This window comes from Hippoglossus stenolepis, chromosome 7, assembly GCF_022539355.2.
Source record: "Hippoglossus stenolepis isolate QCI-W04-F060 chromosome 7, HSTE1.2, whole genome shotgun sequence".
NCBI lineage: Eukaryota > Metazoa > Chordata > Actinopteri > Pleuronectiformes > Pleuronectidae > Hippoglossus > Hippoglossus stenolepis.
Genome location: NC_061489.1, coordinates 15,735,147 through 15,748,545, shown reverse-complemented (window position 1 = coordinate 15,748,545; position 13,399 = coordinate 15,735,147). Strand labels below are relative to the sequence as shown.

The 13,399-nt window shown below is 44.2% G+C and overlaps 4 protein-coding genes and 1 pseudogene across 31 annotated transcripts in view; all 5 read left to right on the top strand.

Moving 5' to 3' along the window:
- Positions 1–13,399, top strand: part of LOC118111996 (protocadherin gamma-A4) — a 268,356-nt gene that overhangs the window by 229,133 nt on the left and 25,824 nt on the right. The gene's annotated exons all lie outside the window — the stretch shown is intronic.
- LOC118112013 lies at positions 14–2,691 on the top strand (annotated as a pseudogene).
- Positions 3,188–6,225, top strand: LOC118112011 (protocadherin gamma-C5). The gene is given in 4 exon segments (XM_035160986.2): positions 3,188–5,217; positions 5,220–5,406; positions 5,408–5,490; positions 5,493–6,225. Coding segments are annotated over 4 exon segments (2,457 nt in total). The 5' UTR covers positions 3,188–3,530; the 3' UTR covers positions 5,993–6,225.
- On the top strand, positions 6,771–9,516 carry LOC118112004 (protocadherin gamma-C5). Its single transcript, XM_035160978.2, is given in 3 exon segments — positions 6,771–8,718; positions 8,721–8,756; positions 8,759–9,516. Coding segments are annotated over 3 exon segments (2,505 nt in total). The 5' UTR covers positions 6,771–6,992; the 3' UTR covers positions 9,502–9,516.
- LOC118112010 (protocadherin gamma-C5) lies at positions 10,198–12,878 on the top strand. Its single transcript, XM_035160985.2, has one exon. The coding sequence runs from the start codon at positions 10,392–10,394 to the stop codon at positions 12,861–12,863; it is 2,472 nt and encodes an 823-aa protein (XP_035016876.2). The 5' UTR covers positions 10,198–10,391; the 3' UTR covers positions 12,864–12,878.

The window sequence follows — 13,399 nt, the reverse complement described above, 5'->3', positions numbered from 1 at the left end:
CAGCCTCGGCGCTGTAACGTTTAGTCTGCAAAGAGGTAGAAGAGAGAGCAATGAGCTCTTGTTGTAGAATACGAAATGTGTATATTTCGGCTTATTTGCATGGTCAGTAATTTGTGAAACATTTTCTGTGGGAATAATACCTGCGATGATGGATTCCAAGATTTTTCTACACATCACGACGGTTGGAATTAAAGACTTTTAGCGGAGGAAGGATGACAAAGACAATAGGATACCGAGACTGGAGATGGCAGGCGCTTTGGTGGCATCATTTCTTTCTCTTGTGGAGTATAACAGACGCACAGACTCGTTACAGCATCCCGGAGGAACTAAAACAGGGCTCTGTGGTAGGAAATCTAGCCAAAGATCTTGGTTTGGGACTGTCTGAGATTTTTGACCGTAAGCTGCGAGTCGCCTCTGAGGCTGGTAAGCAGTATTTCAGTGTGGATGCGGGGAAGGGCGAGCTCGTGGTGAATGACAGAATAGACAGAGAGGCTTTATGTGGACAAAGCGCCAGCTGTGTGCTGCCTCTGCAGGTTGTAATTGAAGACCCGTTACAACTGTTTCGCGTCGAGGTTGAAATACAAGACATTAATGATAATTCGCCGAGATTCCCATCAAATGATATCACATTGGAAATTGCTGAATCTACAGTGGTCGGTGTTCGATTCCCTCTGGAAAACGCTATCGACCCAGATGTCGGCAGTAATTCGCTGAAGTCATACACTCTCAGTAAAGACGAATGTTTCAGTATTAGAGTTAAAGAAGTTGCCGGTGGAAGAAAAGTCCCTGAATTGATTTTAGCAAAACTTTTAGATAGAGAGAAAAAGGCTGTTCATAAGCTTTTGTTGACAGCTCTAGATGGAGGCAACCCACTGAGATCAGGCACCTCTCAAGTAACAATTAAAGTCCTTGACATTAACGATAACGTTCCAGCTTTTGAGAAAGCATTGTATAAAGTAACTATTAATGAAAATGCTGCGGAAGGTGCAATAATTGTACAAACAAAAGCCTCAGATATGGATGATGGTCAAAACGGAGAAATAGAGTATTCTTTTGGAGCGCACACATCGGATGCTGTTCTCTCCGTTTTCGGTATTGATCAAATATCAGGAACAGTATTTCTAAAAGGAAATTTGGATTACGAATCAACTGCAAATTATGAAATAGACATAAGTGCGAAAGACAAAGGCATTCCGAGAATGGAGGGGCACTGTACTGTCCATGTTGATGTTTTAGATGTTAATGATAACCCCCCAGAAATAATACTCACCTCTCATCCAAAGCCAGTGCGTGAAAACTCTCCTGACGGCACCGTAGTAGCTTTAATCAGTGCCCGAGATCTGGACTCGGGTGATAACGGTAAAGTCACATTACAGCTCCCCAAGAAATGTCAATTTTCACTAAAACCATCGTTTTCACAAAATTATGCGTTGGTTACCAGAGGTATTTTAGATCGAGAAAATGTCTCCGAATATAACATTGAAATAACAGCCACTGATTCAGGCTCTCCTTCTTTGTCCAGTAAGAAAATTATACCAGTCAGCATCACTGACGTGAATGACAACCCTCCTGTATTCTCTCAGCCCTCCTATAATGTATATTTAAAAGAGAATGGGGTACCAGGATCTATACTGTACTCAGCATCAGCCTCTGACCTGGATTTTGGTGAAAACGCTAAAATCTCTTACTCTATACTGGACTCTAAAGTGCAGGACGTTTCTGTCTCGTCGTATGTTTACATTAACTCAGATAACGGCAGCATCTACAGCATGCACTCGTTTGACTATGAGAAACTGAAGGTGTTTCAGATTCAGGTTCAGGCAAAGGATCAGGGCGCTCTGTCTCTCGGCAGCAACACCACCGTCCATGTTTTTATCCTGGACCAGAACGACAACGCCCCGCTGTCATTTACTTACTCTCTCCGCTGCCCTGGGCTCCTCTCTCATCAGAGGATGCCTCGCTCCGCTAAAGCGGGTCACCTGGTCACTAAGATGACGGCCGTGGACGCGGACTCGGGCCATAACGCCTGGATCTCCCACAAAGTGGCGGAGGCCACAGACGCCTCTCTGTTCACTGTCAATCTGTACACAGGGAGGTGAGGACTAAACGCGCTGTGTCCGAGCAGGACGACTCCTCTCAGAGGCTGCTTATAGAGATCAAGGACGACGGGAACCGGTCCAGTCCTCCACCGTCACGGTGTCCATCCTGCTGGAGGACGGTCTCCATGAGCCCATCTTAGACCTCCGACAGAAAGTGACCGAGCCCAGCAAGAAAACTGGGAGAATCACCCTGTATTTGATTCTCTCTCTGGCCTCGGTGTCCGTGCTGTCTGTGGTGACTTTTCTCATCTTAGCGGTTAAATGCATGAGGAGCAGCAGAAGCAGCGGTAGTTGCTGCATGACACAGAGTGACTATGATGGTTACAAGAACCCCAACAGAAACCTGCAGATTCAGCTCAACACTGATGGACCCATAAAGTACGTGGAGGTCATGGGAGGAGACATGTTGTCTCAGAGTCAGTCCTTCCGGTCCTGTATGTCTCCAATGTCAGAGTACAGTGACTTCACTATGATTAAGCCCAGCAGCACCACTGACTTTAAGGAGGTGATCAGTGTCCTGGATGCGTCTTTACCCGACAGCACCTGGACCTTTGAGAGCCAGCAGGTGAGCAGATGACAGCATTTCATTCTAATAATGAAAATTAAATGCCATGGCTTTTTTTACTTAGCAAAACAAATACTTTGTCAAAACGTGTTTTGTGTGGAAGTAAATCTTTCAAAACAAATCTATATGCCTACGTCCATCCATCCTGGCTGTATATTATTTTCATCACACCTTTTACGCATTGTCTATCATAAAAACTGACTTCAAAGGCAAGTAACATACATTAAACCTGTGCAGAAACGTTTGAAACAACTGTGTTAAAGGAATGCAACGAGTTAGTGTTACACATGCACACTTGAATAATTCAGCACCACCACAGTGGACAGCGTCTCAGTAATATAGTGGATATATTTTGTGAGGATTTACTTACTCTGTATTGAAACTACATTACTGTTATTCTTTCAAATCTTTATCTGTGTCTTTGAGATTTTTAGTGGCAGGATTTATTTTTATTATTAATAATATTTCGGTTCCATGTTATTTGGCATTTACAAATATTTGCTATAATCCCCCATGAGAGCTCAGAATCAGATTGAGGCTGCCTCTACAGCAGTGTCGATCAGTCTCTCTCTCATTGGATGTTGGACATGGATGCTGTGCACCAATAGGATTCAGAACTGTACAAAGCAATCTAGTCCCTGCCCCCATGCAGCCTCGGCGCTTTAACACTTACAATGCAACGAGCTCGGGGAGAGACAGCAATGAGCTCCCGTTTTTTTTAAAGATTTAAACATATGCATTTCAGCTTTCAGCCATGTTTAGACGACGTGGTCATTTTTCTTTGGGAGTATTTCCTACTCTGTTGGATTCCAGCATCGTTATGAAGAATATCTCGTTTGGAATAAGTGTGTTATAACGGAGCGAGGATGACAAAGAGAATAGGATACCGAGACTGGAGATGGCAGGCGCTTTGGTGGCATCACTTCTTTCTCTTGTGGAGTATAACAGACGCACAGACTCGTTACAGCATCCCGGAGGAACTAAAACAGGGCTCTGTGGTAGGAAATCTAGCCAAAGATCTTGGTTTGGGACTATCTGAGATTTTTGATCGCAAGCTGCGAGTCGCCTCTGAGGCTGGTAAGCAGTATTTCACTGTGGATGCGGGGAAGGGCGAGCTGGTGGTGAATGACAGAATAGACAGAGAGGCTTTATGTGGACAAAGCGCCAGCTGTGTTCTACCTCTGCAAGTAGTTGTTGAAAACCCTTTGCGGTCGCATCGAATTGAAGTGGAAATCAGAGACATAAATGACAATTCTCCTCGTTTTCTAACACAGGAGATTAACCTTAAAATTCCAGAATCCGTTGCGCTCGGCAAACGTTTTCCTCTGGAGAGCGCAGAGGACCCTGATGTTGGGAGCAATTCTTTGAAAACCTACTCGCTAAGCAAAAACGATTATTTTTCTCTAAAGTTTAAAGAAACTAAAAATGGAAAAGCGGTCCCGGAATTAGTGTTAGAAAAAACATTAGACCGGGAAAAGAATGCTCTCCATCACCTGCTGTTGACAGCATTAGATGGAGGAAACCCGGTCACGTCTGGAACCTGTAAGATCACCATTACTGTACTTGATATTAATGATAATTTTCCAGTATTTAACGAAAATGAATATAAAGTTTCTTTAAAAGAGAACAGCACCAAAGGGACATTTGTCATCAAACTCACAGCCAAAGATGCTGACGATGGTCTAAATGGTGAAGTGAAATATTCTTTCGGGTCCCGCACTCCAGACTTTGTGTTATCAACATTTGAAATTAATGATATGACAGGTGACATCGTTTTAAAAGGTTTATTAGATTATGAGACTTCTAAATCTTACCTGATCGATATAACTGCTAAAGACAAAGGCGTCCCTGAAATGGAGGGTGACTGTCGTGTGCAGCTGGATGTGGAGGACATAAATGATAATGCGCCAGATATTGTGTTGACTTCAAAACCCGTGCCTGTTCGCGAAGACGCACCAAGTGGCACAGTGGTGGCATTGATCAGTGCACGAGACCTTGACTCCGGTAATAACGGTAAAGTGAATTTGCGTTTACCCAAAGGTTCTCATTTCACTCTAAAACCCTCATTTTCTAATAATTATGAACTGGTAACCAGTGCTGCTTTAGACCGAGAGAGTTTCTCAGAATATAATATTGAAATTACAGCCACTGACTCAGGCTCTCCTCCTCTATCCAGTAAGAAAATTATTCCTGTCAGCATCACTGATGTGAATGACAACCCTCCTGTATTCTCTCAGCCCTCCTATAATGTGTATTTAAAGGAGAATGGGGTACCAGGATCTATACTGTACTCAGTATCAGCCTCTGACCTGGATTTTGGTGAAAACGCTAAAATCTCTTACTCTATACTGGACTCTAAAGTGCAGGACGTTTCTGTCTCATCGTATGTTTACATTAACTCAGATAACGGCAGCATCTACAGCATGCACTCGTTTGACTATGAGAAACTGAAGGTGTTTCAGATTCAGGTTCAGGCAAAGGATCAGGGCTCTGCGTCTCTCGGCAGCAACACCACCGTCCATGTTTTTATCCTGGACCAGAACGACAACGCCCCCCGTTGCTTATCTCCTCCGCTGCCCTGGGCTCCTTCTCTCACCAGAGGATGCCCCGCTCCGCTAAAGCGGGTCACCTGGTCACTAAGATGACGGCCGTGGACGCGGACTCGGGCCATAACGCCTGGATCTCCCACAAAGTGGCGGAGGCCACAGACGCCTCTCTGTTCACTGTCAATCTGTACACAGGAGGTGAGGACTAAACGCGCTGTGTCCGAGCAGGACGACTCCTCTCAGAGGCTGCTTATAGAGATCAAGGACGACGGGGACCGGTCCAGTCCTCCACCGTCACGGTGTCCATCCTGCTGGAGGACGGCCTCCATGAGCCCATCTTAGACCTCCGACAGAAAGTGACCGAGCCCAGCAAGAAAACTGGGAGAATCACCTTGTATTTGATTCTTCTCCTGGCCTCGGTGTCCGTGCTGTCTGTGGTGACTTTTCTCATCTTAGCGGTTAAATGCATCAGGAGCAGCAGAAGCAGCGGTAGTTGCTGCATGACACAGGGTGACTATGATGGTTACAAGAACCCCAACAGAAACCTGCAGATTCAGCTCAACACTGATGGACCCATAAAGTACGTGGAGGTCCTGGGAGGAGACATGTTGTCTCAGAGTCAGTCCTTCAGGTCCTGTATGTCTCCAATGTCCGAGTACAGTGACTTCACTATGATTAAGCCCAGCAGCACCACTGACTTTAAGGAGGTGATCAGTGTCCTGGATGCGTCTTTACCGGACAGCACCTGGACCTTTGAGAGCCAGCAGGTGAGGAGAGAGTAAAATAATCTTCTATATGCACATTTACAACCAAGATTATTTGAGTTTTCTCATGATTTATTGTCTGTCTGTCCTCGAGGGACTGGATTTGTTATGCCATTTTTTCAAGTATCATATATTGAGATTTATATTATTACATTTCTTTCATTTCACATAAATGAGCAAGACGGCTTTTTTGTCACAAGTATTTACTACTCACATGCAACTGAATATTTGACGCTGAAATAAACTCACATTCTTCACAAATCGCTCTCTAAATTAAAGTTATTTTAAAGATAAAAGAACATACTACAATAACCTTAGTCTTTATGTAGGATAATGACCTATAGTCTATTTAGCATTACAACTCCTATATGCTGCTTCCGATATATCAGACTTTAATAAACTGCCTTTTGTTGCTGTAGAGCTTTATGACTGGTTAATTGATTGTGACTCAAAGCACATTCCATATTCCTATCTATATAATTAAATCTTAGCCTGTGCTCAAAGTTTCCTCTTATTGTATTACATTGGTGTGGATTTCATATTTACACATCTTGCAAAACTGATATGAAGTTAAATATTTGAATTGCAGTGTGACTAAATTTGCAGGAATTGTTGCAATAATGATCAGTAAAATGAATTAAAATCTGATCGACAGCTTCTGGGTTTCTTTTGAATAAGTATTCTTGGGAAGAAGCACTTGCCTGTGCCATTTCATGCATTCTTGATTTGCAATACTGGGGCTGTAGCACATTTCTGTTTCAAGCTCATTGGATGCAGGTTAGATGCTCTGCACCAATAGGATTAGGAGCTGTACAAAGAGATCTATTCCCTCCCCCATCCTCTCTCAACACTGTAGCCAGTACATTGCTCCGACCCGAGATGAGAGGAGGATGCGTTTCAACACTCAGATTCAATAACATAACTTCAATTCGCATGTCAGGATGCATACACGTGGATATCTTTGGAGTTACAGCAAGTTCATCTTTGATGGATTTTTATATTGTCGTCTTTATTCGAAATGATATGTCGGTGGGAAATAACGTCCTGTTGTAAGGGACCGAGGATGACAAAGAGAATGGGATACGGAGACTGGAGATGGCAGGCGCTTTGGTGGCATCATTTCTTTCTCTTGTGGAGTACAACAGACGGACAGACGCGTTACAGCATCCCGGAGGAGCTGGAGCGAGGCTCTGTGGTAGGAAATCTAGCCAAAGATCTTGGTTTGGGACTGTCTGAGATTTTCGATCGCAAGCTGCGAGTCGCCTCTGAGGCTGATGAGCAGTATTTCAGCGTGGATGCGGGGAAGGGCGAGCTGGTGGTGAATGACAGAATAGACAGAGAGGCTCTATGTGGACAAAGCGCCAGCTGTGTTCTACCTCTGCAAGTTGTAATAGAGAACCCGTTACAGTTAAACCGGATAGAAGTGGAAATAAGAGACGTGAACGACAACGCTCCTCGTTTTCTCAAAAGCGATCATATAATAGAAATAGCTGAATCCACCGTTGTAGGTGTGCGTTTTCCCTTAGAGAGCGCAGAGGATCCCGATGTTGGGAGTAACGGATTGAAGACGTACACTCTAAGCAAAGACGATTGCTTCATTTTAAAAGTAAAAGAAATTGAAAATGGAAGAAAGTTACCCGAATTAGTTTTAAATAAATCATTAGATCGGGAGAAAAAGGCGATTCACAATTTATTTCTCACTGCTATGGACGGAGGAAACCCGGTCAAATCCGGAACTTCAAAAATAACTATAACAGTTCTTGATATTAATGATAATGTGCCATTATTCGAACATAACGTTTATAAAGTGGCTGTTCAAGAAAACAGTGCGAATGGCTCGTTTTTAATCACAACAAAAGCCACCGACATAGACGAGGGTCCAAATGGAGAAATTGAGTACTCACTTGGCATACACACACCACCATCGGTGCTGTCGTTGTTTCATATCGATGCTGTAACTGGAGATATATATTTGAAAAAACAGTTAGACCATGAAGATCAAACCTCGTATCGAATAGACATAAGTGCGAAAGACAAAGGCTTTCCTAAGATGGAGGCTCACTGCAGTGTGCAGGTGGATGTCTTAGACGTAAATGACAATCCCCCAGAAATACTGCTGACTTCAAAACCCACTTCTGTACCCGAAGACTCTCGCAGTGGCACAGTTGTTGCTTTGCTCAAAGTCAGAGACCTTGATTCAGGGGATAACAGTAAAGTGACTTTACAGCTTCCCAGAGGTTCTCCTTTTATTTTAAAACCATCATTTTCTAACAATTACGCACTGGTTACCAGTGGTACTTTAGACAGGGAGAGTTTCTTAGAATATAATATTGAAATAACAGCCACTGACTCAGGCTCTCCTCCTCTGTCCAGTAAGAAAATTATACCAGTCAGCATCACTGATGTGAATGACAACCCTCCTGTATTCTCTCAGCCCTCCTATAATGTGTATTTAAAGGAGAATGGAGTACCAGGATCTATACTGTACTCAGTATCAGCCTCTGACCTGGATTTTGGTGAAAACGCTAAAATCTCTTACTCTATACTGGACTCTAAAGTGCAGGACGTTTCTGTCTCATCGTATGTTTACATTAACTCAGATAACGGCAGCATCTACAGCATGCACTCGTTTGACTATGAGAAACTGAAGGTGTTTCAGATTCAGGTTCAGGCAAAGGATCAGGGCTCTCCGTCTCTCAGCAGCAACACCACCGTCCATGTTTTTATCCTGGACCAGAACGACAACGCCCCGCTGTTATTTACCCCTCCTCCGCTGCCCTGGGCTCCTCTCTCACCAGAGGATGCCCCGCTCCGCTAAAGCGGGTCACCTGGTCACTAAGATGACGGCCGTGGACGCGGACTCGGGCCATAACGCCTGGATCTCCTACAAAGTGGCGGAGGCCACAGACGCCTCTCTGTTCACTGTCAATCTGTACACAGGGGAGGTGAGGACTAAACGCGCTGTGTCCGAGCAGGACGACTCCTCTCAGAGGCTGCTTATAGAGATCAAGGACGACGAGGCACCGGTCCAGTCCTCCACCGTCACGGTGTCCATCCTGCTGGAGGACGGTCTCCATGAGCCCATCTTAGACCTCCGACAGAAAGTGTCCGAGCCCAGCAAGAAAACTGGGAGAATAACCCTGTATTTGATTCTCTCTCTGGCCTCGGTGTCCGTGCTGTCTGTGGTGACTTTTCTCATCTTAGCGGTTAAATGCATGAGGAGCAGCAGAAGCAGCGGTAGTTGCTGCATGACACAGGGCGACTATGATGGTTACAAGAACCCCAACAGAAACCTGCAGATTCAGCTCAACACTGATGGACCCATAAAGTACGTGGAGGTCATGGGAGGAGACATGTTGTCTCAGAGTCAGTCCTTCAGGTCCTGTATGTCTCCAATGTCCGAGTACAGTGATTTCACTATGATTAAGCCCAGCAGCACCACTGACTTTAAGGAGGTGATCAGTGTCCTGGATGCGTCTTTACCCGACAGCACCTGGACCTTTGAGAGCCAGCAGGTGAGCAGATAATAGGACATTTTGATGTTCACATGACATGTTTGTTATTGTTTAAATAACACAGCATGATGTTTAATTTTCACCTGCTAAAAACGATAAAAACTGAATTTTCATCTTCATTTTCATCAACCTCATATTGAAAATGTGTGAGCAATGCAATATCATTTCCGCAAAAACTTACATTAATAGTGCAATTAAGTGTCCAGTCAATATTTTGATTCCGCCACTGCCACTTTATTCTGCCCAAATCCAATTCTCCAGTAACTCGCAGTTGCAAAAAAAGATTTGTCTAAACAACCGTAAAAAATTTAAATAATAAGAGCCTGTGTTTTGCTATTGTAGTTGTGGAATTTTTTCATTTTCATTTTTAATTTAAGAAAAAATAGTGGTTTCTTTTTCTTCAAGAAGGTGTTTAACCTTAGTAAAGGGGATAGAGGTGTGAATTTCGATCTGTTAAAGTGGTCTATACGGAATACACCGTTTTATATGATGGTATTTCATAATGCACTAGAAACACAAGTTTAAATCCTGAGCACTACATCACACACTGTAATGCGTCTCTGCCTCCTCTCGTGGGCGCAGCTCTGTGTCTAAATGCACTGCTCAGTCGTCTTCCTATTGGATGCTAGTGAGAGATGCTGTGCACCAATCCCATACAGAACTGTACAAAGAGATCTACCCCCTCCCCTTGGCTGCCTCGGCACCATACGCGTCAACAATGCAATGAGCTGGAGGACGGTGTGTGATGCATCTCGGCGATCAAGACGAGATTTTCCAATTTAAGCTTCAGAGATGAACGAAAATGCTTTGTATATTTTTATGGGGGTAAATAACGCTCCTGTGGAATTGGATATTATCTTCGATTTTCTCGATGGGAAATAACATATTCTAGCGGACCGGGGATGACAAAGACAATGGGATACCGAGACTGGAGATGGCAGGCGCTTTGGTGGCATCACTTCTTTCTCTTGTGGAGTATAACAGACGCACAGACTCGTTACAGCATCCCGGAGGAACTAAAACAGGGCTCTGTGGTAGGAAATCTAGCCAAAGATCTTGGTTTGGGACTGTCTGAGATTTTTGATCGCAAGCTGCGAGTCGCCTCTGAGGCTGATGAGCAGTATTTCAGTGTGGATGCGGGGAAGGGCGAGCTGGTGGTGAATGACAGAATAGACAGAGAGGCGTTATGTGGACAAAGCGCCAGCTGTGTTCTACCTCTGCAGATCGTTCTTGAAAACCCTCTACGTTTACATCGCATTGAGGTAGAAATAAAGGATATAAATGATAATTCACCCAGATTTCACACAAAAGAAATGTCTTTGAAAATTGCTGAATCTGCAGCAGTGGGATCTCGTTTTCTTCTCCAGGGTGCAGAGGATTCAGACGTTGGAAGTAATTCGGTGAAATCTTACACTTTGACTAAAAACGAATGCTTTACGTTGAAAATGAAGGAGGTTGAAGATGGAAAAACTGTCCCTGAGTTAGTGTTAGAGAAGCCTCTTGATCGAGAGAAGAAAGCAGCTCATCAGCTACTACTGACTGCGTTAGACGGAGGGAACCCAGTCATGTCTGGTACCTCACAGATCACTGTCACAGTGCTTGATAACAATGATAATTTTCCAGTATTTGATAAAAATATATATAAAGTTTCCTTATATGAGAACACGGCAAAAGATACGTTTGTTGTCAAAATGACAGCAACGGATGCTGACGAGGGACCAAACGGTGAAGTTGAATTCGCTTTTGCCTCGCGGACACCTGATTCCGTTTTATCAGTATTTGAAATAAATTCATTAACAGGGGAAATACAGTTGAAAGGAGACTTAGATTATGAAAAAACAACCTCCTACAAAATCGAAATCAATGCGAAAGACAAGGGAGTTCCTGAAATGGAAAGTCAAAGTCGTCTCCAAATAGACGTTATAGATGTTAACGATAACACTCCAGAAATTGTTCTCACCTCTGAACCGCAGCCGGTGCGCGAAGACGCACCAAGTGGCACAGTGGTGGCTTTGCTCAAAGCGCGTGATGCTGACTCTGGCAATAACGCTAAAGTGACATTGCAATTACCCAAAGGTTCTCCCTTCACTCTAAAACCATCATTTTCAAATAATTATGAACTGGTAACCAGTGCTGCTTTAGACCGAGAGAGTTTCTCAGAATATAATGTTGAAATCACAGCCACTGACTCAGGCTCTCCTCCTCTGTCCAGTAAGAAAATTATACCAGTCAGCATCACTGATGTGAATGACAACCCTCCTGTATTCTCTCAGCCCTCCTATAATGTGTATTTAAAGGAGAATGGGGTACCAGGATCTATACTGTACTCAGTATCAGCCTCTGACCTGGATTTTGGTGAGAACGCTAAAATCTCTTACTCTATACTGGACTCTAAAGTGCAGGACGTTTCTGTCTCATCGTATGTTTACATTAACTCAGATAACGGCAGCATCTACAGCATGCACTCGTTTGACTATGAGAAACTGAAGGTGTTTCAGATTCAGGTTCAGGCAAAGGATCAGGGCTCTCCGTCTCTCGGCAGCAACACCACCGTCCATGTTTTTATCCTGGACCAGAACGACAACGCCCCCGCTGTTATTTACCCCTCCTCCGCTGCCCTGGGCTCCCTCTCTCATCAGAGGATGCCCCGCTCCGCTAAAGCGGGTCACCTGGTCACTAAGATGACGGCCGTGGACGCGGACTCGGGCCATAACGCCTGGATCTCCTACAAAGTGGCGGAGGCCACAGACGCCTCTCTGTTCACTGTCAATCTGTACACAGGGGAGGTGAGGACTAAACGCGCTGTGTCCGAGCAGGACGACTCCTCTCAGAGGCTGCTTATAGAGATCAAGGACGACGGGGAACCGGTCCAGTCCTCCACCGTCACGGTGTCCATCCTGCTGGAGGACGGTCTCCATGAGCCCATCTTAGACCTCCGACAGAAAGTGACCGAGCCCAGCAAGAAAACTGGGAGAATCACCCTGTATTTGATTCTCTCTCTGGCCTCGGTGTCCGTGCTGTCTGTGGTGACTTTTCTCATCTTAGCGGTTAAATGCATGAGGAGCAGCAGAAGCAGCGGTAGTTGCTGCATGACACAGAGTGACTATGATGGTTACAAGAACCCCAACAGAAACCTGCAGATTCAGCTCAACACTGATGGACCCATAAAGTACGTGGAGGTCATGGGAGGAGACATGTTGTCTCAGAGTCAGTCCTTCAGGTCCTGTATGTCTCCAATGTCCGAGTACAGTGACTTCACTATGATTAAGCCCAGCAGCACCACTGACTTTAAGGAGGTGATCAGTGTCCTGGATGCGTCTTTACCCGACAGCACCTGGACCTTTGAGAGCCAGCAGGTGAGCAGAAAACAATAGGAGAGCCACTATGTAATCTTGTGTCGTTTCATGCAATATTTCTGTCATTCGGATATTCAACTTCCCTCTGGTTACATGGTGTTTTAATTGCTTTTAATATTGGCTACAGGTCACAAACATTAGTTTTCACTTTGTTTGGGGTATTTCTAGTTACCTTCACTGGACTTCTGGTGATAGTTAAACTTCTCTTATCACATAATCTCATGTTATTTCATAATTTATTTTAATTGTTGATGTCAGATTACAAATAGAAACGAAATACCAACATGGTAATCACTCCTCATTTCAACCCAGTCATCATTTTGCTGGGCTTTTGTTACTCATGGACATCCTGTGCTGCAAAATGGGTTGTTGTTTTTAACTCCCTCTATTATTTTATTATTAATCCACAAAATCATATTATTTAAATTCAAAACTTGTATTCAGTTCTGTTTACGTTATACAGTGCTCCTGTTTTTTGAAATGCTCTTATAATGGCAGTTTGTTTCAGCACCAGACACATGAACAGCGACACCTTGAATAGGTTTTCTTATGAC

Bases quoted from the DNA above. Each gene is read 5' to 3' on its own strand.
- LOC118112010 (XM_035160985.2), top strand. From the start codon at position 10,392: ATGACAAAGACAATGGGATACCGAGACTGGAGATGGCAGGCGCTTTGG.